The sequence below is a fragment of the Lutra lutra genome, chromosome 15, assembly GCF_902655055.1.
Source record: "Lutra lutra chromosome 15, mLutLut1.2, whole genome shotgun sequence".
Taxonomy (NCBI): domain Eukaryota; kingdom Metazoa; phylum Chordata; class Mammalia; order Carnivora; family Mustelidae; genus Lutra; species Lutra lutra.
The window spans coordinates 64,879,311-64,906,571 of NC_062292.1; the positions used below are offsets into that span (position 1 = coordinate 64,879,311).

At 45.0% G+C, this 27,261-nt stretch overlaps 1 protein-coding gene and 2 long non-coding RNA genes across 5 annotated transcripts in view; 1 reads left to right on the forward strand and 2 right to left on the reverse strand.

Moving 5' to 3' along the window:
- The first annotated feature begins 205 nt into the window (after positions 1-205).
- The window catches only part of CD84 (CD84 molecule), a 29,997-nt gene continuing 2,941 nt past the window's right edge, over positions 206-27,261 (forward strand). Inside the window, exons 1-8 of one of the 3 annotated variants that reach the window (XM_047704981.1) lie at positions 206-374; positions 13,958-14,308; positions 18,286-18,537; positions 18,883-19,002; positions 19,656-19,688; positions 21,712-21,809; positions 22,847-22,906; positions 24,480-27,180. In XM_047704981.1, coding sequence (XP_047560937.1) covers positions 329-374; positions 13,958-14,308; positions 18,286-18,537; positions 18,883-19,002; positions 19,656-19,688; positions 21,712-21,809; positions 22,847-22,906; positions 24,480-24,545 — 1,026 coding nt within the window. In that variant the 5' untranslated portion in view covers positions 206-328 and the 3' untranslated portion in view covers positions 24,546-27,180. Of the gene's footprint in view, positions 375-13,957; positions 14,309-18,285; positions 18,538-18,882; positions 19,003-19,655; positions 19,689-21,711; positions 21,810-22,846; positions 22,907-24,479; positions 27,181-27,261 lie in introns of those variants that run through there. The other 2 variants (XM_047704982.1, XM_047704983.1) reach the window with 2 other exon arrangements.
- On the reverse strand, positions 4,775-7,288 carry LOC125085987 (uncharacterized). The gene is made up of 2 exons (XR_007123068.1): positions 7,183-7,288; positions 4,775-6,004 (listed from the first exon to the last, which is right to left on the reverse strand). It is a non-coding gene; the product is annotated as an uncharacterized LOC125085987 (long non-coding RNA).
- On the reverse strand, positions 8,049-11,558 carry LOC125085986 (uncharacterized). The gene is made up of 3 exons (XR_007123067.1): positions 11,426-11,558; positions 9,048-9,141; positions 8,049-8,426 (listed from the first exon to the last, which is right to left on the reverse strand). It is a non-coding gene; the product is annotated as an uncharacterized LOC125085986 (long non-coding RNA).

Sequence of the window (27,261 nt, forward strand, 5' to 3'; positions counted from 1 at the left end):
ATTAAAAGCAAGAACATGAGCTCCATGAAAGGAGAGGGATGAGTTGTCCTGTTGCTCTGTCTATTGTCCATTTGCAGACGAGTGCTTGGTGTGCAGGATGCATTCAACAAATAGTTCCCGAATAAATAATTAATTAATGCTGACCATTTTGTATTATATAATAGGAAAAAATTATCATCGTAATACATAGACCAATGTTTCTCCAATCGGCTCGCTCACACTTCCTTTCTTAGTGGTTGCTATAAACTGAGCAGGGAAGCTTACTTGCAACGGGCTTTTTGTTGGAGGAACGTCTTCTTGTTCACCCAGGATTACAGTCTAGAAGGACATGGCTCAGCGCTACCTGTGGATCTTGCTCCTTTGCCTGCAAACCTGTGAGTTCTGACCCTTGTCGATGCTCTCCTAGTTTCCTGTTAAGATTTAGAAATTGCCCATAAGGAAGACATTGAAGTGCCCTCTTCATGTACTTTAACCAGTACACCCTAGGTCTCAAAAAGTGTTCAACGGTCTGGGGAGAGACAGGATCCAAACCTAACTGTTTTTCAGCTTTTGAGTTTGTTTCTGAATTTTGTCTGTGCCCAGTCTGCAAACCCTGTCCAGGATAGTCCGCACTTGGGAGGCCCACCCAGAAAGCCCAGCAAAAGAACATATCATCTAAAACTATGAATAACTTAAAATCATTTCTTTTTGGCTTTAGATTTGGGCATATAGTTTTTGACAGGGATACGCCCTTCCAAATTATATTTCATTACTCTATCAGGTTAGAGTAATGCTTACCTATAATTATCATTGTAAGATCTTCATCTCTCTAAGCCCCCTTTATTTTCAAAGCACATTCAGAGTTATTACTCTGCTTCTATTCTTCAGAAACTCTCCAAAGTAAATGAGGAAGAGACTGTTATCTCCATTTTATAAGTAAGTTAGCTCTCAAAAAAGAAATGAACTTGAAATTTTGTTTTTCTTAGAGTTGAACAGTAAACTATAAGGACACATGGATATTGGTTGTTGTTAGTACAAAGAAAACTGTATAACATCAACACAGATCTAGGAGGGGTTTGTCTTTGCAGTTTCTCATTAAATCCAAACAATTATATTCTCTATATAAAAATTGACTATGCTTGACATTTCCTTTTTTTAAAGATTTTATTTATTTATTTATACTTGGGTTTTTTTAAGGTTTTATTTATTCACTTGACAGACACAGAGAGCGCACAAGCAGGGGGAGTAGCAGGCAGAGGGGAAGGGAGAAGCAGTCTCCCCACTGAGCACGGAGCCTGATGTGGGGCTCGATCCCAGAGCCCCAAGATCATGACCAGAGTCAAAAGCAGACACTTAACTGATTGAGCCACCCAGGCACTGCTATGCTTGGCATTTCTAAATCTACTTATAGTCTCTCCTACCCATTCTGAAAAACTCACCAGCAAATTCCCGGAATGTGTTAGAACACAGAGAATCTAGTGGGTTGGGATTTCCTAAAAAGGTAGAATCAATACACCTTTGTCTCTCTGGTTCCCTTGACTATTTAATTAATAGTCACATGTGACTATTTAATTAATTAAATCTCATTAATTCATTAATTGGACTATTTAATTTGACTAATTAATAGTTACTATTTGACTTGACTATTTAATTAATAATCACATGTGACTAATTAAGTCACATGACTGTGACTAATTAAGTCACATGACTGTGACTCCTTTAATTTGAGGTTCATGGAGATTGCACCAACTAGGCATGACAACTTTTTGGATCTTGTGCTAACCACCCTGACATGACAGACGAAAATGCAAATAGACGGGGAAGAGAGTTGGACAGAAGCTAAGTGAAAATCTAAGGCTGTCCTGAGTCGTCCAGAGAAGGGCTGGAGGGTGACACTTGATACCACTTAATTTGCAAAGCGTTCTGCCATTTTTGTGCCTATATTCTCATGTGAGCCACACTAAGGCCACTGAAGTAAGCAAAAATAGATAATATTAATCCTATTATACCCAGAAAAAGTATAAACTAAGACTCAAGTTAAACAATTCACCTGAAGTTTCACAACCTGATATTTGTATGGCTGGAAAGGCATGTGGGTTCCTCTGATCCCAAGGGTAGAGCTCTTTCTGCTCCACCCTTCCTGCCCTCCTCTCATTAGGTTTTCAGTTTCTTGATGCTCTGCAGAGTGCTAGCACATGCAGATCTAACGCGATTCCTATTAAAATACCAACAGCATTTTTTCCACCAAACTAGAACAAATGATCCTAAAATCTGTATGGAACCACAAAAGACCCCAAATAAACAAAGCAGTCTTGAAAAAGAAAAAGAAAACTGGAGACATCCCAATCCCAGACTTCAAGTTATACTACAAAGCTATAGTGATCAAAACAGTATGGCACTGGCACAAAAATAGACACATAGATCAGTGGAACATAATAGAGCACCCAGAAATAAACCCAGGGTTATATGGCCAATTAATCTTCAACAAAAGAGGCAAGAATATGCAATGGGAAAAAGACTGTTTCTTCAACAAATGGTGTTGGGGAAACTGGACAGCTTTGTGCAAAACAATGAAACTGGACCATTTTCTTACACCATACACAAAAATAAACTCAAAATGGGTCAAAGACCTAAAAGCGAGACATGAAACCATAGAAACCCTAGAAGAGAGCAGAGGCAATAATTTGTCTATAACATTGGCCCTACCAACATTTTTTTAGATGTGTCTCCTGAGACATAGGCAACAAAAAACAAAATAAACTATTGGGACTACATCAGAATAAAAGGCTTCTGCACAGTGAAGGAAAGAGTCCATAAAACTAAATGACAACCAACTGAATGCGAGAAGATATTTGCAAGTGACATATCCAATAGAATTCCTCTGAAATCACTGAGATAAGAGAAGTCTGGGTACTCAAACTCATGACTCTTCCACATTGGAAAAGTTTTCTCAAAGAACCAAGACTCACAGTCATACACTCCAAATTCTGCTTTCTTATCCTGACTTGTGATTATGATTCTGACTGCCTCTGCAAGGGCCTAGCCACCCACCCTCTAGGGTGGAAGACGGAAGAATCCACCACTTTTGTTCCATGCCCATTCTATATGTTCTTTATCACACTCTTTTAATTCTTCCTTTTCTCTATGCTTTTCTTGCTTCGGTTTCTTCAACCCTTCACCTGGTTCCTGTTTCCTCTCCCCCAGCAATAATGGTAATAACTAACCATTTATGAAGTGATGATGACATGTTTGGCATTACTCTAAGTAGTCATATTTATTATTTACCTTACTCCTCACAATATCGTATGAGATACTATCAAGACCCCAGTTTAACAGATGAAACACAGAAAACTAGAGGTCGATTAGCCAAAAAGTGGAGGAAATAAGATTTGAATGCCAATGCCTTTAGACTTAACCACTGAACAAAGCTGCCTTTGCCTTTGCTGTCTTTGATGCTGAAATGGAATAAAAATACTGCCCCTGCTATCAATCGTGATCATATTTTGAGATTTGTCACTGGATTTATTATTTATTTATTTATTTATTCCCATAAAGACAGGATTATTCAGATAGAGAATGGGACTCGTGGGCAGGTCTTTGCCAATAATAGAAGTTTAAGTGGCCCCCAAAGCAGAATATCCAAGAAAAGGAGCATATCCAGATATAGTTCAAGTACCCCATCATATCGATATGATGTGGGTTGACTTGAATTAGCTTCTTCAAAATAAGCAAAGGTCCAATATCAACAAGGTCTTGGTGTCCTGTTGAATGTGTAGCGCAGTAGAAGCATTCCGGAAGTTGATAATCAGAAGTCCAAGAGGTGAGTAGGCCCACGTGGATATCTGTCCATGGATAGGTAAGTCCTGACCATCCTCCTGGGCATTAGACACAGGATTTCATGGCTGGAAGGGTCCTGGTGAGATCCAATTTGCCACTAGTCCAAAGTCTTTGTAAAGAGGAGCCTTTGAGATAAAGATAAAGCCTTTGTTCTAGAAAGAGGTTTGAGAAGACTATTACCACAGATATTCAGAAAGATCTCAAAAGCAGAAGCCCAGTTATAGAAATGGAAAAATATATTATGTATGGGGGAAACTGGATATCAAGACATTAGCTCAAAAATCCAGTTTCCAAATAGAGGGTAGGAAGGAGCATCAGTGTGCTAACACAAGACTTGTAGGAGGCAGGAGAGACACACCTTGTCAGCTTGGTGCACTGAAGCTTCTCTGGAGGTCAGCAAGGTGACTGACCAAGTGGACAGCATGCCTTCAAAGGGGCTTCAAGTTTCAGTGGTGAACATAGGCTGTTCAAGTGTTTCCTGTATCAAATCTTTCTTGTCTTGAAACTTGGAGAGGAATGAACCTGCAAGTTTGGGGTTACTAAGCTCACCTGTGTGGAAGCTGGAAAAGAAATAGGTATGAGCAATCGGTTGGGAGACTGATGTTGGTGGTGCTATGTACCCATATTTTCTTTGTTATACTCAATTCTTGATTATACAACAATAAAAGGAAATAGTGATAGAACAGTGGATGGCCAGGATTCCATCTTGGTTTTGAGAAATTGTGTGTTTCTTTTTGTTTTGAAGAAACCAGATTCAAGTCAACTCAGATCTCAAAAACCATGATAAAAGTTGGGGCGCCTTGGTGGCTGAGTCGGTTAAATAGCCAACTGTTGATTTCGGCTCAGGGTCCTGGGATGGAGCCCCACACTGTGCTCTGCACTCAGTGGGGAATCTGCTTCAGGATTGTCTCTCTATCTCTGCCCCTCTCCTCCAAATAAATAAATAAATCTTTAGGGGAAAAAAAAAAGAAGGCAGAAAAATCTAGTAGATAATAGTGTACTGTTGTGTGGGGTGGTAGGTTCCTTTTCTTAAAAACTCATGACAAAGGACTTTCCACCCTCATGGAGAACGACACAAAACTGGCTGCTCAAGTCTTTGCTTCCTCTTTGCTCTTAACTCCCTTTCACTCAGTATAACGTGCCATAACCCATTCTACCCCAAGGAGTGCAGGATGCAATCATCTCCATCCACCCTTCCGTGCCTGCCGTATTTGGGGAGGTTCTCCCCCAACTTACTGATCTAGGAAGCAGTGGGTGGAAGGAGAGGAGGAATGGTTAGCTAGTACAAGCACAAGAAACGCTTACTTGAAGGATCCTAAGGAAGCTGGGGGAGGGGAGTGGTCAGGTGGCTGTAATTAGCAACACATTCTTCCTCATCTCTGCTCTGTTCCAGCTCCCTGCTCTGGACTCCAGTGCTCTGACTCTCCTTTTTTCCCAGAGCTGACTGGGGTATTATTTTCAACTCTCTAACCATGGGTCTTGTTTTATATAGCACACACGTACAAGTGCCTAGTATACGCCAGGCATCGTTCTAAGAAATTTATAAATATTAACGCCTTTAACTCTCATAATACGTCTATGAGGTAAGTGCCACTATTAACTTCATTTTAAAACTGATAAAACTGAGCACAGAGAGGTTGCTAACTTTCCTAAGGTCTCAAGCTCATGCAGTCAGGTTCTTCTTCACTAAGTGAACCCAAACCCACACCCTGGGGTTCCAGCTCTTTCTTGCCTTTACTTCTCCTCTAGTGTTGTCTTTATCACCCCTCCCTTCTCTGGTCCGGTATATGTAGTCGGGAAATCACAGTCACTGGGAGATGTGGTAAAAGTGGGTCACGTCTTCCTCAACCTCTTCTTCCCCTTAGTCAATATCTTGTTGACTCCCTAGGATGTTCCTTACAGTAGCATTTCCTCAAAATTTTTACATGCATCAAAATAATAACAAGGACTACCATGTATATGTGCCAGGTGTTGTGTTAACTACACAGCCTCATAATTAAATTTTAATTATTATCTGCATTTGAGAGGTGAGGAACCTGAGAATCAGAGAATTTCAATAATTTTCTCAAAATAGCACAACTAGATTCAAATATACCTGGGTTCAACACATGTGCTCCTCAACCTTCCGCTTCCTACCTCGTCCCACACTCATCCCTTCACTCTTAGCAGAGCTTCACCTTCTGCATTACTGAGGAGATACAGGTCATCAAGCACGACTGTTTTCTATTTCATCCCCTCTACTCCAAGATGTCCGTTGTGTATTAAGCCCCTTGAGATGCCCTCAAACATTCCTGTGGGGTGGGTATTATTACATCCCATCTTGTAGTAAAGTAAGACAAGGACCTCAGTAAATGTCAGGGGTTGAACTTGAGCCCACCTGGCTCAAACCTGTGTTGCCTCACCTCAGCAAGCAGCCTTTCTTCTATCCCCAGCCCCAACAACACCTAAAAATACTCTGTCCTTTTGCTCATCATCTCATTTTCCCCTTCCACCTCAGACAAGGCATGAACATCTTCTGATTGAAAACCTATGCCTTCCACTGCCTGCCTCCATCTTTTGTTGCATGACAAGCATTAGTGGTCTGTGTTCCTGCACTGTTCTGGGTCTGGGGATTGAAAGGTATAGTCCCTGGACTCAAGTCACTCACAGTGTCTGGAAACAGACACATGGGTTCATGACCACCACATAATTGCAAGTACCATGAAGGAAAAACAGAGTTCCAGAGATCTCATGAGTAAGAGCAACTAACCTAGAGTAGGGCTGATCAGGGAAATTTCTACATGGTCTTCTTCCCTACCACCTACCCCAACTAACCTCTTTCCTCTCTCTCTCAGGTAAAACTGGTATATAACAGTATTTAAGTTGCAGGTGTACAACACTATTATTTGACATCTGTATACCCTACAAAGTGATTGCCAACAAAAGTCTAGTTACTGTATATCACCATATGGTTGACCTTCACCTATTTTGCCCACCCACCCTCTAACCCCTTCTGGTAACCATCAATCTGTTCTCTGTATTTATGAGTTTGTTTTTGTAGTGTTTGTTTGTCTGTTTGTATTCCAGATATGAGTGAAATCATACAGTATTTGTCTTTCTCTGATGTATTTCACTCAGCATAATACCCTCAAGGCCCATCTGCTGCAAATGACAAGATTTCATTCTTCTTTATGGCTGAATAGTATTCCATTATATATACTATATTATAAATACTCCATTATATATATATTCCAGTGTGTGTGTGTGTGTGTGTGTGTGTGTGTGTACAATGTCCACTTATCCATTCATCTATTGATGAACAATTAGATTATTTCCCTATCTTGGCTATTGTAAATAATGTTGCAATGAACATAGGGATATATATACCTTTTTGAACTAGTGTTTTCATATTCTTCAGTTAATTACTCACAATAGCTGGAGCATATGGTAGTTCTAATCTTAATTTTTTGAGGATTCTCCATACTGTTTTCAATAGTGACTGCACCAATTTACATTCCCACCAGCGGTTTAAGAGGGTTCCCTTTTCTTCACTTCTTCTTCAACACTTATGATTGCCTTTTTGATAATAGCTGTTCTAACAGGTATAAAATGATATCTTTTTTTTAAAAGATTTTTATTTATTTATTTGACAGAGAGAAATCACAAGTAGGCAGAGAGGCAGGCAGAGAGAGAGGAGGAAGCAGGCTCCCTGCTGAGCAGAAAGCCCAACGCGGGGCTCGAACCCAAGACCTGGGATCATGACCTGAGCCGAAGGCAGCGGCCTAACCCACTGGGCCACCCAGGTGCCCCAAATGATATCTTTTTTTAAAAAAGATTTTATTTATTTATTTGAGAGAGAGACAGTGAGAGAGAGCATGAGCAAGGAGAAGGTCAGAGGGAGAAGCAGACTCCCAATGGAGCTGGGACCCCAATGCGGGACTCGATCCCGGGACTCTGGGATCATGACCTGAGCCAAAGGCAGTCGTCCAACCAACTGAGCCACCCAGGCATCCATAAAATGATATCTTATTGTGCTTTTGTTTTACTTTTTCCTGCTGATTAGTGATATTGAACATCTTTTCATGTGTTTATGGCCATTTATATGTCTTCTTTGGAAAATAAGATCTTCTGACCATTTTTAGTCAGGTCATCTGTTTTTTCATTGTTGAGTTGTATGAGTTCTTTTGTATATACCAGATACCAACTCCTTATCAGATATATGATTTGTAAATTCTTCTCCCATTCAGTGTGTTCCCTTTTTGTTTTGTGATGGTTTCTTTCACTGTGCAGAAGCTTTTTAATTTGATGTTGTCCCACTTGTTTATTTTTCCTTTTGTTTCCTTTCTCTTTAGTGTTGATCTACAAATACATCACTCAGATTAATGTCATGGAACTTGCCACCTATGTTTTCTTCCATGAGTTTTATGGTTTCAGGTCTTACATTCAAGTCGTCAATCCATTTTGAGTTCATCTTTGTTTACAGTATGAAATAACAGCCTAGTTTCACTCTTTGGCATGTGGCTATCCAGTTTTTCTAGAACTATTTTTTGAAGAGACTGTCCTTTCCCCATTAGATGTCCTTGGTTTCTCTGTCATAAATTAATTGTCCATAGATATGCAGGCAATCTCTTCTGTTTTAAGGCAAAAATCAAATAAATTAGTTTTATCTGCTTCTCTAGCTACCATTCTATTTCATCCCCTTTCTTTCACTGTCAGGAGTTTCCACTTACTTAGCACTTATTCTATTCTCAATCCTCTAGACTCTGGCCTCCACTGAAATCATCTCAATTGCACCATATTCTCATGGGCCATCAATAACCGCCTAATGGACAAACCTAGGGTCCATTTTCAGTCTTTATTCCACTTGAACACTGGGAATCACTAAACATCTTTGACAACCTCCTTCCCGAGACTCTTTCTCATCTTGGGTCCCATGATACTGTCCACGACTGGCGCCTCTCTTGCCACTTGTTCTATTTCGTTTCTTTTAATAACGCCTCCCTGTGACTGTTCACAAAGAAGCCTTGGACTTTAGCCTTAAGCTTCCTGAATAACTCCCCTCTCCCTCCATCACCTCCTCTCTGCTGAGGGAGGATTCATAATCTACTTGGATTTCAGTTCAAAGGCAAGTGACAGTTCTCAAAAATGAGAATAGCCTAAAGAAGAAAAAGAAGAACTCGTCCCGTGTGAAGAAGTCTGGAGTCGGCAGTTCCATTGATTGGATAGTTAACAAGGCAGTGAGGGATACATACTTTTTTCTGTCTTTCGGTTCCACCATTTCAGTATTGGCTTCCTCTTCTTGATCCAAAATGTGTGTCTGAGATCCAGCTGTCGTAGCATTTCAGCCTTCAAGAAGCAAGAAAGAAACGAAGAAAGCAAAGTACCCTCTTCTTAAAGACACAGTAGTCATATGCAACACTTTTGCTTTCATCCCCTTGACCTGAATCTAGTCACATAACCAAAGTTAGCTAGCAAAGAGCTGGACAATGTAGTCTTTATCCTGGGTGACCATATGCCTTGCTAAAAATTAGGCATTCTCTTACCAAGAATAAAGGAGAGAACAAACATTGGAAAATAACCGACAGATTTTGCTGCAACGCCCAAGCAATATTTTCAGACCATTCTCTTTCCTTATCTTCCATCATTCCAACTACTTATCAGGATGGTCCAACATAATCTTAAATTCAGTATTTCTTTTTTTACATTGGAGAGGGAGAGGAGAAAGGAAATCTTAAGCAGGCTCTGTGCCCAGCACAAATCCTGATGTGGGGCTCAATCTTACAACCCTGAAATCACGACCTGAGCCCCAAATCACAAGTTGGACCCCTAACCAGCTGAGCCACCTAGGCACCCCTCAAATTCAATATTTCTAACACTAAACCTATTTTCTCCTTTGGACTTTTTTTTTTCAGCATAATCTTAGCCAGTTTTCCAGTATCTATCAGTTTTCACTGACACAAAGTAGATGCTCAAAATATATTGTTGAACAACTGAATTCTATCAGGTTCCTCCTTACTCCCTCTCTTTCTTTACACTGTGTCTCAAATTCAGCACTTCCATTCCATTCATCTTATCATCCTCTGGTTCATGCCCAGATGCCTACAGAAGCTTCCAAAATGGTCTCTCAAGCCCAGTTTCTTTTTTTATTCTTCCTACACAACATTACTATATTACTATGACTCTAAAATATCATTTTAATCTTCATCCTCAAGAACTTCAATAGCTCCCCTCTGCCTGTAATGTAGATCTAAAACTCAAGGCTGTCTCAGACCTAAACCAGATTTGTATCTCCTCATCTTTTTCTACTCCATTATGCAAATCTATATTTATTCAACCCACATCGCATGTTCTCCTGCTTCTAAATTTTTACTCAGGACCTGAGGACCTGAGACACTCATCCTTTCCATTTCTCTTCAGTAAAATCCTATTCACTTTTTCAAAGTCCTCCTCAAATTCTACTTTCTTTAAGAAGTTTCCCTTAACAACTATAGTTCAAAGTGATCTCTCCTTTCTTCGTATTTGTACTGTAACTACTGTCTCTACCATTACATGAATTTACCATTTACTACCTCATTTTTCAAAGAAGAGTTATGTGTATGTGTGTGTATCTTATTTCCTAAGCAATTATGAAATTCCTAAAAAATGGCAGAGAACTGGTTTGGTCATAGACTTGCCTAGTACATTATGTGTTAAGTCCTTAAGACATTTTTGTGCTACAAGTTCTCTCTGAAGATGGGTTTTCCTTAGGTCTCTTCCAATGTTAATATAATGTTGACATTTATATTATATTACTGGATTTTATGGATTATATTACTCTTGTATTATATGTTATTATATATAATTAACATAATACACAAATATAAAACATATAAACTAATATATAATATATATTATGTCATTAGTATATTATATATACCCTGCACCTACATTTTAATACAGCACTTACATTATATTACAGCACCTAGAAAAATAAATATTGAGGTAGTTTAATATGGAGATTCTCTTTTAAAACCTAAAGTCTTAAGCTTAAAGTCCATAAGTGGAGTGGTACCTAAAACTATCTCTCTGGGCTTTACTTGAATTAGCCCTTAATAATGGCCCTTTATACATTCTTCAGTATGGTCCTGCTACCCCCCACCCCCACCCCGGGCCATCATGGGGGTGGCCTAGGAAGCCTTCAAAGGCATGTACCAGTTATGAGGATGATGATGAAGCAAATGATGAAGATGAGAGTCATTGTCATCATCAACTCCAGAAACAACTGACATGCATGGTGCCTTAATGGCTACAAGACATTCCACTTCTATTGTATGATTTGCTGGTCACTACTTAGGTAGAACAAACTTTATGGTTATTATTTCCATTCTATGGATGGAGCCACTGAGACTCAGAAAGGTTTTGTAGCTTTATGAAGGTAGTCCAGCTTCTAATCAGAAGTGCTATCACCCACACCTCCAGGCTCCTTGTCTTCCCAGCCACCTGCCTCAGACCACAGTCAGAGGGTCTGGAGGTAACCAAAGCTGCATCTCATGCATGGGTGAGCCCTAGGCCTTTCCTCAGCAAGCCCAAGATTCTCACCAACAATGCAAGCAGCAAGAGGGGCAGCAGGACTTTCCCCAGTCCGACCTACCTGCCAGTGCTCCTGTCTCCTCGCCCTTTGATGCACCACATCACTCCCTGAAAGACTTGCTATGGGGGATAAGTCAAAACAACATGACATACACTCTGCCTTGTGGCCACCCAACTGCCATGAACCCTAAGAAGTTCTGTTTTCACAACTCGCCTACACACTTCCTGGGGCTTGAGGAGAGAACCCACATCCTCTTCACACATTTAACTTTTATCTACAGAACAGAATGGCAGTTAGGTGCCAGGGTCTGATTTTAAAAAGTTCCGCAAGACATGGGCTACCGGGCACCAGGATCAGCTGTGTAATTTGCAGAAGCCATTGCAACATGAAAATGGGGGGAGCTGGTCCTTGTCCAAACAATAGTAAGTCTTTCAAGGTGGCACAGCAGCCTTAAAGCAACCTCAGAGTTCTTCTGAGCTCAAGGCTCTGTGCACCTGCCCAGGTGGCATGCCCATGTCTGAGAAGGACTCAGGCTGGCACACACCAAGGACCCCTCTACCACACCCCATAGCCCAATGGAACAGTTTATCTGGAGAGAATTAATGTTCAAGAAGCTGGATTTTTGTAAACTATGACTCTTGCCCTGAAGGCAGCCTTAGTCTCTCCTTTGGTTCCCCAGTGGTTTGTTTCTTTTGCTTTTACCATTTAGCACTCATCAGATTGTGTTATTCTTTACTTGCATACACATTTGTCTTATTCTCCAGGGTGTGATCTCCTCAGCACCGCAGCCACATCCTATTCTTCCCTGAGTCTCTAGCATAGCATATGGCACATAGTTAGCACCTAATAAATGTTTGTAGACACAGGTCCTTAGTCTCTCCCTCCCCCAGGAACCCTGTTACATCTTCTTCTGTACTTAACCCACCCCAACTAAGTCATCATGCATGACCTGGGATGGTCCTCCTAAGGCAAAATCTTGGTTGGTCTGAAAGGAAAGAGATTTTTATTAGCAATCTCTAGTCTCATTCAGGAGCTACTGGGCTGGAGGGCAAGGGCGGCCATTTTATAATTATATTGCCTTTCATTTTACAAACTAGGTATCAAGTCAGTTTATCTTTATAAGGTGAAAGAGGAGAAGAGAGAAAAATAAACTTCTCATTCCCCCCACATTGGATTTTAAAAGCATTCATCCTTCAGCTTTTACTAGAAAGTAACAGGTCAAGTCTCCTTGCTATTGTCTCTCAAAACACCATAATACTTACACATTTGACCTTGAACGATGCAGGGGTTGAGGATACTGACCCCTCATGCACTTGAAAATCTATGTATAACTTCAGGCTCCCCTAAAACTTCACTTACAGCCTACTCTGGACCAGAAGCCTTACTGATAATAGTCAGTTAACACATATTTTGTATGCTTTATTGTGTTACAGATCTTATTCTTACAATAAAGTAAACTAGAGAAAAGAAAATGTTATTAAGAAAATCATAAAGAAGAGAAAACACATTGACAGTATTGCATTGTATTTACAGGAAAATTTCATATATAAGTGGACCCACACAGTTCAAGTCTGTGTTGTTCAAGAGTCAACTATATATATCGTATCTGTACATCTGTGATGATCTGATCACTATTGATTTCTTCCTTTAATTGTGAAGTTCCAAAGAGCAGGAAAGTTGTATCAATTTTCACTCACCTCTGTATCCCACAGCTCCTTGCGTTGCACTTAAAAGAGTAGATGTTCAGTAAACATTTGTATTAGAAATTTGATTAATAATTACCTGCTGTAGTATCTGGGGACAAAGCTGACCTTGAAAAAAATTCATGCATTCATTCATAAATGTACGAATGAATAAATGAATTTTGCTTACATCAGAAGCTGTTCCAAGAGATTCTAGGCAACACGTAAGTGAATTCCATTTATTAATTCATTCCACAAATATTTATTAAACCATCACTACATGTCATGGACTAGTCTAGAGGCTGGAGATAGAGTAGGGAACAAAAAAGACCTCTCCAAATCACCAACTTGGGAAATACTTACTCGAGAACCTCCAAAGCACTATAGGCCTGTATCTTCCGGAAATAAAGGTATAAATGTAGCTTTCTTTTTGCAAAGACCACAGCAGCCAGGCTCTTGTCCCAGCTCTTCCGTCACTTGGCAATATGATCTTGGGAAAGAAAGACACTTAATTCTCAAACCTTCTGGAGGTGTATGGTCTTTGTCCCTCCAATCTCGTAGACCCTTCAGTCTATAAGTCCAGATAAATATTTTTAATGAAATAGACCCCTTGAAATTCACTGGAAATTTCGTGTTTTTTTAATGAGAATCCCTTAGAAAATTTAGCCATCATAACATATTATATGTAGAGTAGAATACCAAAAACAAAAAACGAAACGAAACGAAACAAAACCTAAAAAACAAACAAACAGAAAAACCCCACAAAAATACAAAAGAAAAACAAAAAACCCCTCCAGAGGTTGGATGAGCTGCATCTGGGCAGGTCTTCAGGGAGACTCAAGCCTGGGAGACAGGAGACTCTAAAAAGTGCAACAGGGAAATGGCATTGGTTTTCTATTTATGTCTCCAGGTCTGGAAGCAGACGGAAGTGACACAGATGTCATCACGTTGATTGGGATACTGGGGGAGTTGGTCACTTTCCCCTTAAATATCAAAAAATCACAGCAAGTTGTCAACATCGTTTGGAACTCTGAGACATCTGTTGCTTTCATAACGCCAGGAGATGCAGGAGCAGCACCCAAAGTTACTGTGACCCACCAAAATTATAATGACCGAATAAATGTCTCCTGTCAGAACTACAACCTGGAGATCAGTAATCTGAGGATGGAAGATTCTGGCATCTACAAAGCCGACATAAATACAAAGACCGTTGAAGGGGTGGTCGCCACCACCACCAGGCGCTTCAACCTTCAGGTCTTCCGTAAGTAGCGTGAGGATAAAGGGCTTGCTTTGTTTTGCAACTTCGCTATCTACAGAATGCCTTTATTTCTTTGTTGACGTCCCTAATTCTTTCTGTACCTGTAAATCCATACGTAAACACATCAATACTAACGAAGAGCTTGTGATTTTGCTTGCTTTTAGCCATGTAATCTTCAAGCAGCAGGTTGTTCCATGCGTCTGGTTTTTCTTTTCTATAAAATGTGAATAATCAATCACTTCCCTTGGTCACTGAGAGGATCAAGTAAGATAGTGTATGGAAAGCACTTCTTTAAAAAAAAAACAAAAACTTTTTATTTTAAAATAAGTGTAGATGCATAGAGAGGTGTAAAGAGTCAGGCAGGGAGGGGCGTCTGGGTGGCTCAGTCAGTTAAACGTCTGCCTTGGGCTCAGGTCAGGATCCTGGAGTCCTGGGATAGACCCCCATGTCGAGCTCCTTGCTTAGTGGGGAATCTGCTTCTCCCTCTCTCTCCCCCTCACCCTGCTCATGCTCTCTCTCTGTCTCTCTCTCTCATACATAAATAAGATCTTTAAAAAAAAAAAAAAAGAAGAAAAGGTTCTGTGTGCACATTCTCCAGTCCCCCCAGTGGTGGCATCTCATGTAACTATAGGACAGTATCAACTCCAGGAAGCCGGCACAGGCATCCCTAGGAAGCTGATTCAGACATCAGCAGTTATACGGGCTCTCCTCTATGTGTCAGTGTACGTGTAGCTTGCAGAGTTTACTCACCTGTGGGCCCTCGTGTGTCATGACCACAATCAAGGTCCTGAACCACAACACCACTGCAGCAAGAGTCCCTCAGCCATTCAGAGCCACTTGCTCCCTCCCCAGCTCCTGGAAGACCTTACTCCATTCTTCACACCCATCATTACGTTATTTCACACATGTCACATACATGGACTCATGCAGTACGCATATGCTTTTGAGACTGGCTCTTCTCATGCAGCATAATTTCAGAGTCTTCCTAATCATTGCAAGTATCAGTAGTTTTTATCTTTTTATGTCTGGATAGTATTCCATGGTGTAGACGGACCAGTCTGTTTAACCATTCACCGATGAGGGGATATTTTAGTTAGTTCCAGCTTGGGGGGTATTACAAATAAAGCTGCTGTGCACATTCATGTACAAGTTTCTGCATGAAATGACTTTTTGCTTCTCCAAGATAAATGCCCAAGAAGGAAAACACGTGGCAAATTCATTTTTTCTTTTATTTGTTTAAAAATTTTTATTGTGATAAAAATATATGTAACACAACATTAAACACTTTAACCATTTTTTAAAAGATTTATTTATTTATTTTAGAGAGAGTGCATGTGAGCGGGGGAAGGGGCAGAAAGAGAGGAAGAGAGAGAGAGAGAGAAGCAGACTTCCTGCTGACTTCCTGCTGAGCACAGAGCTCCAACATGGGGCTCAATCCTAGGACTCCAACATCATGACCCAAGCCGGAATCAAGAGTGGGATGCTTCGCCAACCGAGCCACACAGGCGCCCCTGCTTTCATCTCTTGTATGTTCAGATTTACCCACTCAGTCTCTGGGAGGTGTTATACTATTTGCAGGTAGAGCAGACCACCAGAAAGTCTCAGAGAAAGCCAGATTGCCCACCTAACACAATCTGTACCTTTGGGGGAGTTAGTGGAGAAGATAATGAGACAGGAACTGACACTTATTGAACTCTGTGTGTCTGCCATTTTACCACCTAATTTTAAAAAATATGTAGAGATCACATACATTTAGGCAACACATGCACAGAGTCAAAGACAATACACAGTGCATTGCAACTCTCCCTTCTCAGAGGCAGTCCCTATTGCTGGCTTGTTTTGTCTTTCCCATAGATAATTAATATGTCTAGACAGATGATAGGCAGATGGACAGAGACGGGTATTAGGTGCTCTTTAAACACAATAGCTCATTTAGTCCTCACAACAAACAACCCTAGCAGGAGAAAATTCTATCAGTGTTTAAGGGATGGAGCTGAGGCTGCGTGCATCCCCTTTCTGGAGAGCAGCAGAGCCTGGTCGGACCCAGGTCTCCAGTGGCTTCCCCACTCTCAGCCACAGCCCTGACCTTCTCTGTCCAGCAGCCTGATGCAGGTAACATCTCTGTTCCTGCTGAGAAGAATGAGATGGGATCTTATCTTTACCACTATCCCCCACCTCGACACTCAGCAAAAGAGTTTCTCTAAAACTAAGTAAATATCAAGCAGACACTTGAATATTCCTGTAAGTCCAGTTTCTAAAGAAAAGCACGCTGCATGCGCGCACGCACACACACACACTTTGGCTGATTTTTTGCTATAGATGTCTGTATTGATCACCGTCGTAGCACATCAAGGTCACTCCAAACTTCTTTGAGAGTTTTTTCGCAAGTCACCACTAATTCTGGTCTGGAGTAGATCCCTCTAAGAGACTCACAGGACCAGGGTTTCTGGTGCAGTTGGAATGAAAAACATTTATAGATTCTTCCTTACCATATTCTACTTCCTTGCAGGCACAGACAACTTTAAAAATACTACATGAACCAGAAAGCCACATGCCCCCTCCTTCTGAACCCTCCCCACGTGGCTAGGATAGAGGGAACAAAGCCCAGCACAGCAGTCTGGCCAAGAATTATCTAAATTTACCAACTCGGAACGTGGGCACTTTCTTATCTGCCAGTAAAGGGAAGAACTTCCCTTTCCTTCTGCCAGCCCCAGATAGCTCTTACTTCAACCTAAATATAATTGCTCTTCCGTAACCCCTTACCAGCCTACCACTTGGACAGTTAACCTTTTGATTGCTTTTGTAAAAACATCTTTTGAAATGAACTTTTGAAGGGATTTTAACTTTTTACTGTGGCGCTTTAGAACAACACAGAACAACTCCATGAAAACACATCAGAAAACACAGCCAAAACATTTTTTGTAGAGACTTTCATGCAGTGGTACACTGGTTCTTGATGACCTGGGTGACCCAAAGGGCGTGCGGCACATGATTTCATAAATGGTAGTAAATATACACCGGTCTTTATTGTGTATCCCATAGAGCTAGCCATATGCACAGAACGTTTTCATTGAATTTTGCTGAACGTTTATCCTTCTCAGCCTTCAGGTGTCGAAGAAGAAGCCAACGGAGATACTGGCTGATAGTTTTGTGAACTGGGCTAATAAGGAAAAAGTAACCCAACAAACACATACTTCAGACCTGACCTTGCACATCAGTGCAAGAGACTGCTTTGCTGAATCGGATAATGGTTTTCAAACACTGGAAGAATATTTCCTAGATTCTTTGGTGCTGTTCCCAATGTAATGGCTGCAGACAGGAGGCAGACTGAAGTTTAATTGACTTTAACCATCTTTAAGTTCTTAATGTTTCTTCATCTTTAATGTTTCTTCTTGTTTTCTTCAGTCTAGAGTGACAATCTGTAGACCAGTCAACCCAGCCCAAGTCTGAGCATTTGCCAATTTCTTTTATTTGAGGGGAGGGTAAAGGGGGACAGAGGGAGAAGGAGGGAATCCCAAGCGGGCTCCATGCCCAGTGCGGAGCCCCGTGTGAGGCTCAATCTCATGACCCTGAGATCAGGAACTGAGCTGAAATCAAGAGTCGGACGCTTAACTGACAGGACCGCCCAAGCACCCCCTGATTTGTCCATTTCTGTGGTGTAAAGACTCCCAATGTGTTTTAAAGCTTGCAGAACTGGGAAGACTTTGTATATCATTACACAAGACAGATCTGAGAGATGTAAATAACTTTTAGAGCGTAGGTAACAGCAAATCGGCCAAAAAAATAGAAAGCGGTGAATTTTGAGTACATATTAGCTTTTCAAAATGTGATTTATTTTATTGTAAGTTGTTATCATTTCATTTTTCATGATGGTTGCACTTAACAACCCTCTTGAAAGAGTTTCTGAGAACCCAACAGCTGGCTCTCCTGAGAGAGGTTAGCTCCCGCTCAGCCCGGACACCTGTGCCTCTCTGTCCTAGGTCGGCTTGGGAAGCCACAAATCACACAGAGTTTAATGACGTCTATGAACAGCACCTGCTATGTCACCTTGACGTGCTCCGTGGAGAAAGAAGAAGAGAACGTCACATACAGTTGGAGTCCTCTGGGGGAGAAGGGGAATGTAATTCGGATCTCCCGGACCCCCGACAGCCAGGAGCTGACTTACACGTGCACAGCCCAGAACCCCATCAGCAACAGCTCGGACTCCATCTCTGCCCAGCAGCTCTGTGCAGGTGACCGGCGCCGTCCGGCTCCCCTGTAGTCTCCAAGACCCACTCGGAAGAGCGGCCTAAACTGGGCCTTGTTTCCCCGGGGGGTGTCCTTCCCTTAGGCCAGGCTGGTCCCCAGGGGCATCTCCTCCCAGAAGGGCCTGGAAAAGAGGCCAGAGCTGTCTGAGATGGGCCGGGTGTTTGCGGTGTTCTGAAGCAGCCCCTGCTTGGCCCTCTGACTGTTTCTAATGCTGACTTTGAATACCAGAAAGTCCATTTTCCCTTGGAGCTGTGGCACTCCCCCAGCGGGCACCCCTTTTGACAGTGTCCCTGAGTGTGGCCAAGTCTCACTGTCTCTTCTGTTTCCAGACACTGCAACAGGCCTCCGTTCTCGCCACACCAGGCTGCTGAGCGGGCTGGCCGGGCTCTTTCTGTCTATACTCATCGTGACTTTGGTGCTTTTGTTCCTTTTGCGCAAACGAGGAGAAGGTAGGATTTCTCCAGAAGGTAAAATGTGGAAATACACCTTCCTTTTCCCAGGACAGGAGTCATCTATCCAAGGTGGGGTAGAGAGGTGCCTTGTTCCGGGGAATCTGCCTTCCTCCAATCCACACTCCCTCACCCTCTCCGGAGTGCTGACCCCTGGATGCCAGTGCTCTGAGTGGGCTCTGGAATCCGCTCCTGCTGTCATCAGTATCTGGTGGGCCCAGAATCTGGGTGTGAGTTCACTACTGCCACGGAGGAGCTGGGCTTCACTGGACTGTATCTTTCCTTCTCTGGCTCAGTGCTCTCACATGTAGAATGAGATTCGAACTATAGGGTATCCTGAGTCACTTCCAATTCTACCATATTTTGACTTTGGAGAGTCCCTGACAGACATGTACTAACTTTTCATTCCATGAACGTCACTAGATCCCTCTGGATCCCTCTGGATCCTTCTGTAATTGTGCTATTTGCAATGCAGAAAACCTAATCTTGGGCCCTCCCCACCGAGGATCATTATGCCCTTCTATTCCTCCTACCCCCATCATCTCCCCAAATCTTCCCCAAATCCTCCCCCCAATCACAGTAACAAACCTGGGTGTAGAGAGCTCCACCTCTCTTTCCATGTTCCTGACTCTCCTTTGGGTCTGATTCCTCAGGTTCCTTCTTGAAGCCCTTCAGTAAGAACTCTGGTAAGTTCTCAACCATGAGTTTCCACGGATGACAACTGAGAGCGATGAGCTCAGAGCAGATGGGTTAAGACTCAGCTTCTGTTTCGTAGGCGGTCTGGGCCGAAGGTCCCAGCTTGACTGTTTATCAGCTATTAGTGATCTGTCAGCATAAGCCTCAGTTTTCTCGGTGGTAAAACAGACATACATACTTATTAACGGGATTAAATGGAATTACCCACATTACGTACTTGGCCTGGAGCCCGGTGCATAGTAAGAACTCAGTAAATATCGAGCACGATGCGTACAACTGACCATCCAGCCTTGGCACGGAAGGAGGCTTTCCGGGGCAGAGAATTTAACTCAAATGGGAGTGATGGAGAGAAGTCCCGTAACCTGACTCAGGCCATAGGTATCTTCAGGGTTCCTCCAAGAGACATCTGTCTCCAATCCCTCACGGTCTCTTGGTAAGGAAGAAGGGCTACTTTTTTCATCTACCAATGAGATGACAGAGAGTGCCCGGGCTGACTCTCTTGGCGAGTCGGAGGGAGGGTCTGGGACAGGACTTACCTCTGTGTGCCACTCAGCTCGCTGCTATTTGTGGATGTGTTGGTGCCCTGAAACAGCTCTTTTTGACTTTGCCCTAAAATGTTGCATGTTGGGAGCAGAAAGAGGGGCACACTGGGACGGATGCCTTTACCAGCCCAGGAATTCTTTTTTTTTTTTTAAGATTTTATCTATTTATTTGACACACAGAGAGAGATAACAGGGAGGGAATACAAGCAGGGGGAGTGGGAGAGGGAGAAGCAGACTTCCTGCTGAGCAGGGAGCCCGATGCAGGACTTGATCCCGGGACACCTGGGATCATGACCTGAGTCGAAGACAGATGCTTAACCGACTGAGCCACCCAGCTGCCTCAGCCCAGGAATTATTATTTTTTTAACATATAATGTAGTATTTGCCCCAGGGGTACAGGTCTGTGAATCATCAGGCTTACACATTTCACAGCACTCACCATAGCACATACCCTCCCCAATGTCCATCACCCAGCCACCCTATCCCTGCTCCCCCACCCCCAGTGAGCCTCAGTTTGTTTCCTGAGATTAAGAGTCTCTTATGGTTTGTCTCCCTCCCTGGTCCCTTCTTGTTTCATTTTTTCCTTCCCTACCCCCCAAGACCCCCTGCTCTGCTCTCAAATTCCTCATATCAGAGAGATCATATGATAATTGTCTTTCTCTGATTGACTTATTTTGCTTAGCCTAATACCCTCTAGTTCCTTCCACGTTGTTGCAAATGGCAAGATTTCAGGTTTTTTAATGGCTGCATAATATTCCACTGTGTGTGTGTGTGTGTGTGTGTGTGTGTGTGTACCACATCTTCTTTACCATTCATCTGTTGATGGACATCTAGGTTCTTTCCATAGTTTGGCTATTGTCAGCCCAGAAATTCCTAAGAGTAGGGACTTGTCTCTGTGGTCTTTGCCTCCCGTGGAGCCTGGTGCACAGAGGAAGCCTCTCATCAGTGTTTTACCATGTGGCTCAATCGAGCAGACAACGAATGTCTGTAGAGTATCTGCTCTGTTCTTCTCCCTGGAGATAGTCACAGGAAGGTACGGGGCAAAGGAGTCCGACACAATGTGTAACTAGAGTGAATCAACCTCACGGAAAAACCAAGACCCTCACATAAGAAGACAATGAGCCCAGGGGAGGCAGTCAGCACCATGTGCCAGAGATGCCATGCGAGACCCTGCGGGGAGGGGCTGCCTCTGACTGCCCGCCCGGGCTTGGGGAACCTCATCAGCCTCCTGTGGATTCTGGAGTAGAGCCCTGGGTGAGCCAGGCCTGAGCCGGTGCCTCCCACACCTTGCGAAGTCCCGACAAGAGGGAGAGGCCGTCCCAGGACCCGAGCATCCATCTCAAGGCGATGTTAGCCCTCTGACCTTTTAGGGCTTCGTTTCTTTACCTTAAAAAAAGAACCTCAGAAGAAGTCATCTCTAAAACCCATCCGCCTCTCACACGCTGTGTTTCTATGTTTCTTTGGGATGCAGATGCCACCTCGAAGAAAACAATATACACCTACGTCATGGTGACCAGAGCTGCCCCCCCAGCAGAGGGCAGAATCTATGATGAAATCCCCCTGTCTAAGGTGAGCTAATGCCACTCACGGGTCCTCACACCACCCCCAGGGGAAGGGAGTCGGGGGCAGCAGGCCAGGGATCTAGAGGGTCCAACCAAGCATCGTCATGTCAAGGAAATGATGCCGTGAGTCCCCCCGTGGGGACAGGAACATGGCCAGTCGTCACTGCACAGCAACCTTCAGGGGTGGAGGCCGTCAGCTTCCACACGGGGGTCTGGTTCTGGGTGACGTGAGAGGCCTGACTAGGTAGGAGTGGGGTGCCCTCCACAAGGGACAAACAGCAAGGGGGCTGTTTAGGTGTGAGGTGAGGGCTGCTAGGTGGCCACCAACATGGGAATAGGAGGCTAAGGGGCCTTTAAGAGCACAGAACTGAGAGAGATTCCCCTCCTTTTTTAAGATTTAGTTTATTTGAGAGAGAGCACCAACAGAGTGGAGAGGCAGAGGGAGAAGCTCCCCACTGAGGAGGGAGCCCGATGTGGGGCTTGATCCCAGGACCCTGAGATCATAGCCTGAGCCGAAGGTGGACGCTTAATGACTGAGCCACCCAGGAGCCCCAAGAGAGGTTCCCTTGAACTTCCTGGTCTGGCGGCGACACCCCCCTCCTCCCACCTGCCCTTCACCTGCCTGTCCTGCCCTCATCTCCACCCTGAACCACTTTCCTCTGTGCTCCCAGGCCCTGGCCTGCTCCCCCGAAGTCGACAGGAGTGGAAGGGCAACGGACGTCCGCCTGGTCCAGCCAGCACTGAGCTTGTGCTGATGGGCGACTAGGTGTCCAGAGCCAAAATCTTCAGTGGGCAAGACCCAGTGTGAACCACGCAAACCCCTCCTCTTGGCTCCTGAGGGTTTTACCCAACTGCTACCCACTCCTCCCGCCCCACACCCTGCCCTGGCCTTCTTGAGGCTGGATGGAACCAGAGCGGAGGCGGGGAGAGGGGGTGACCTGGTGGGAGTGGGATCAGGGAGCAGCAGGCCAGGCGGAGGCGGGAAGGGGGCCTCACGAGGTTTTGCCTGGGCCCCTCACTGAGGGGAAGATGGGTGTTTTACAGGAGCTCCCTGACAAGGAGGACCCAGCGAACAGGGTTTACGCCACATTGCAGATGGATAAGGTAAATCCTTGTGATTTTTTATCCCAGCCTGTCTGTTCCAGCCATTCTGCTGTGCCCTGTCCGTCCGAGCAGGGGCCAGCTGGTTCGCTTGGTGCTTCCCTCTGTCCCTCTCAGGACTAACTGCTGGGGCCTTGGCCCACAGTGTCCCACCCCGCACAGAACCCAGCTCCAGGTCTGTGGCCATCCAAAAGCTGGCTCACTTGGGGTGTTGAGTCTGCCTCTAAATGCAGGAGCCCCCGGACCTCTGAGCTGCGGGGTTCCAACTCTAGCCTCTCAAGCAGCTGGGGCCATGCGGGCTCACAGAATAAAATTAGACAACCAGGTGCCCCCCTCTGGACAGACACAGGCCCACACCAGGTGCCCAGCCCGGGGAAGTAGAACACAGCTGAATTTCAGTTCCCACTTCCTCCGCCAGCTGACTTGCACAGTGTGCAACCTGCACCACAATTTGAAATGGAGCAGCGACATGCACAGTGCCCTGTGCCTCAATGTCCTGCTCTGGGCTATGCATAGAGGGCAGGTGAGACTTTCCATTTGGGGCATCGCTCACTGTCTGTGAGGATCCTCATTTCTGCTGCAGTCGAAAGGACAGCTTTGGGGTGTCTTGGGGAATCGAATGTTTTGTCAGTGTTCCTGGGTAATAGCTGAGCAAAATCATCATGAAAGATAAACAGGAACCTGGGGGTCGGGGGAAGGGAAAGTCGAGAGAACAGAGGAAGAGTGGGAGGGGACATTAGGAAATGGGCCGCGGATGGGTGGGGAATGAGAATTAAGAGCTGGTTGGGTATAGAGGGCATCTGTGAGCTGCAGAAGCAGGAGGCTTGCAAGAGAACTTGTGCTCGGGTGGTTGGGGTGTGGGGCTAAGCCAATGTCCTGGAGCACAAGACAGAAGGGCCTTCGCTCCCTCAGTGCTCAGGAGAGGGAAGGAGGGAGAAGGAGACAGAGGGACAACGGAGGGACAAAGGACAGGGGAAGGGGAAGGAAGAAGGGAGGGGCAGGGCTGCATGTGTGAGCCGGGATCTGCAGGTCGGGGAAGGACACAGGAGGAGACATTGGCAAGGACTCTACTGGAGGGATTCACCAGGGCGGCTCAGGTTGTGGCATCTCAAAGCACATCCTCTAGACAAGGTGGATAGCAATTATTGATTGCTCATTAGGTGATTTGAGAAGAATTTTTTCCCTGTCCTGTCGGGTCCACTTTACTTGGGAGTGGGGTGTGGGGAGGGCTCTAGGTCTGTCCGCATAACTAGAGCACAGGACACGGGTGGAGGCAGCTCCCTAGTATGTGGGGAGCACTTGTGGGGGTTCAGAAGGAGCTGAGGCTCAGCCAGGAGCAAGGAAGGCGGGTAGATTGAGCCTGGTGTTGCCCAAGCCTGTCATCAAATCAATGCAAATACCCCCATTCCCTCCTGCTGCTTTTCTCCTGGGCTCCACTGCTGATTACCCAAGCGCTTGCAAGTGGGCGACCGGAGCATCTCCCCGGGCCGTCTCTCTGTCCTGGTACCGCCCGGACCGGGCTTCCCATGCAGCGTCTCTCAATTAACCTGCCGCCCCAACTGCCTCTTGTGCACAGATGGGGAAAACCAGCACTCAGGACGGCAAACCTCCTGGGATTTCAGCCTATGACAATGTGGTCTAGGCTCCTGGGCAGCCTTCTCCCTGTGGACAGAGCTTCAGCCACCATTGATAGCCCAGCAGATGCCCCGGACCCAGACTTTTCTCTGCGCATGTCTTACATGGAGACTGAAGCCATCACACCCGATAGGTGACTTTTTGTGATTGGAGGTGATGACCCTTCCCAGCAACCCCCTATGTAAGAAGGATTAATACTTTGCACACCTGTGCTCCATGGTGGCACACCACCTGAGATGCTCTTATCACACTCGGTGTCTGCAAGGAGCCCTGATGCAGACCCTCCAAATTCTACACAGCCCCAGCGACAAATGAGACAAAAGCACCTTTCCCTGAGGCAGAAGCAGCCCCTCCCAAGCACATGGCTCGACAAATAGAGTGTGGGCTGCATTTCAGCCTCTCTGTGCCCCTTTGCCCAGGAACTTTTGTGCAGGGGACAGCTGGCTGGACCGGCCCACCCGTGCATGATAGGGTCACATGGGAAGCCATTGGTGGTGTGGCTCTCAGCTGTGCAGACACACTCTCCAAATGGAGCGTTGGAAAATGCTCTTTCCGTAGGGACTAGACAGCTGGGGCATTTTTCTTCAGGCTCTACTTCAGAGGCCTCATAAGATTCTCATAGAGAATCATGGACTTCACGCTCTGGTTAGATGTCTGTGCCCCTCCTACCAGCGCTGAGGAGGAATCGCCCGCGGCTGAGCAGAACTTTCAAGTGATCATATGAAGAACATTTCCCGTACATGTGAGCACCCACGGCCAGCTAAATCCCAAATCCCCATCAACGATCCCAGGCTGGGCAGCAGAAATGAGCTGCATGTAGGCAGAAGGGAGGTGTTAGTCCCAGTGAATGGGTCCATAGCACCGTCTAGCCCTGAACACCATTAGCCCTATGTTGGGGGCTGCAAGACCCCCCAAAGTATCAGATGAGCAAAATGTCCGCTCTGGTCTAGCTGCTCTGTGCAAGGCAAGCATGGGCACTCGTGTTAAATGCTGAATTACACGTTTCAGGGAGTGGCGGGAGCTAGCAAAATCAGGGAAGGCTTCCCGAAGGAGGTGGGTCTCGGAGGGTTGGAGGCGGGTTGAAACTGGCCTCTGGAGGAAGAGTAGGATTTGGCCAAGAATGAAATCCAGGTGGCATCCCACTGAGGAAAGCCCAAGAAAGAAGCGGAGGCTGGATCTGTGTGATGTGCTCTGGGCACTGCCCAGATGCACGGACCACGCTCACCGTCCCTTGTCTATGACGGCAGAGCGCCTCTGTTTCGGTGTGTGCCCCCAGCCCCAGCCCTTTGCACACACATCAATGCTCAGCTCAAATGTCACCTCCTCTGTGAAGCATCACGGGTCTCATGGGTCAAATTAATTATGGCTTTTTTTGCCCTCCTTTCCCCCCCTTTGTCCTTATATCACTGCAACTCATTTCCCTCTGCCTCACAGTATAGACGCTATTTGCATCCCTCCACACTGTGCATACTGAAGGGCAAGGTCCATGACTTCAAACCCATCGAGACTGACCCTGAATGATGAGAATTTTGTTCCCCTGTGCACCCACCACCAGCCAACGTTGTGCCCTGCACCAGGCTTGTGAGCAATAAATTCTTTGAATAGAATTGAAAATGACCAGCCAGCTCAAACAGAAGGTCTATGTTTCAAGCGCTGATAGACAGAAGCATAGCGGAATCCCGTTACGGCAAGCCTTCAATGTCAGACATCAGCGTAAGGACACTTTGGAGGGAAAAGACTTTCAGAGTTAGACCAGTGGAGACATCGCCGGAAGCAATGAACCAGCTGTGAGTGAAAGGCAGTCACCCAGGAAGGAACATGAGGGAGGAAACAAAGAGACACATCATAAGGATGGAAAAGCTCCAAAGGGACACTGAACAGGCTGGGTTTCCCCTTAAAGGCATGGCTCCTCACCTTTGTGTGAGCTGAGGGACCACTCCTGAACATGGTCCTTCTCTAGCCTGCCACTCCTTCCTGGTGCGCTTACCCAGTCAGATTGCTAGTTCCCTACAGCCCCGATGGCAAATGGGGGAGAAGGAATAGAATCAGAAGCAAGTGTTCCTTGGGTCTTGCAGGAGAACAAACCTGGAAGGGAACCAGTGCCCAGGAATTCTTCATGTGGCCTTTGGGACTTGGGACTACCGAGCTCCCATCTCTCACTTTCTTTCTTCCCTAGTCTTCTGATTTATGAAGATATAAGCTACTCACCCCATCCCCTAAGGGCTTGGTTCTCAGATTCTCCTTCTGCAAAATGGGTGTGATCTTATGGACCACACCAAGATGGGCCAGTTTTTCCGAAGGTTCATTAAAATTGCAATCTCAGGGGCAGGGCCCTCTAGTGGCAAGCGCCGGTAAGGCAGCACAAGCCCGGCACCTGCGGGTGCACATGAGCTTTCCGCAGAGAACAGGGAACAGAGAACGGGAGGATCCGTGCAGCAAATGCCTCTCAGAAAAAGAAAGTGAAGCTGATTTCAAATGTGATGCTTTTTAAAAAGCTATGGAACGCTCTAAACTGCACAGCCCACAAGAGAGGAGCTTGTCTGGGCCACTCTGGAAACCGGGCAAAGGAAGGAAGGAGCCTGATTGTTCTGGTGATTTTTTTCTTTTTTTTAAGATCTTATTATTTGAGAATGAGTGAGAGAAAGAGAGAGAGAGCGCGCAAGGAGGGGGCTGGGGTGGGGGTGTGTGGGAGAAACGGACTCTCCGCTGAGCAGGAAGCCCTA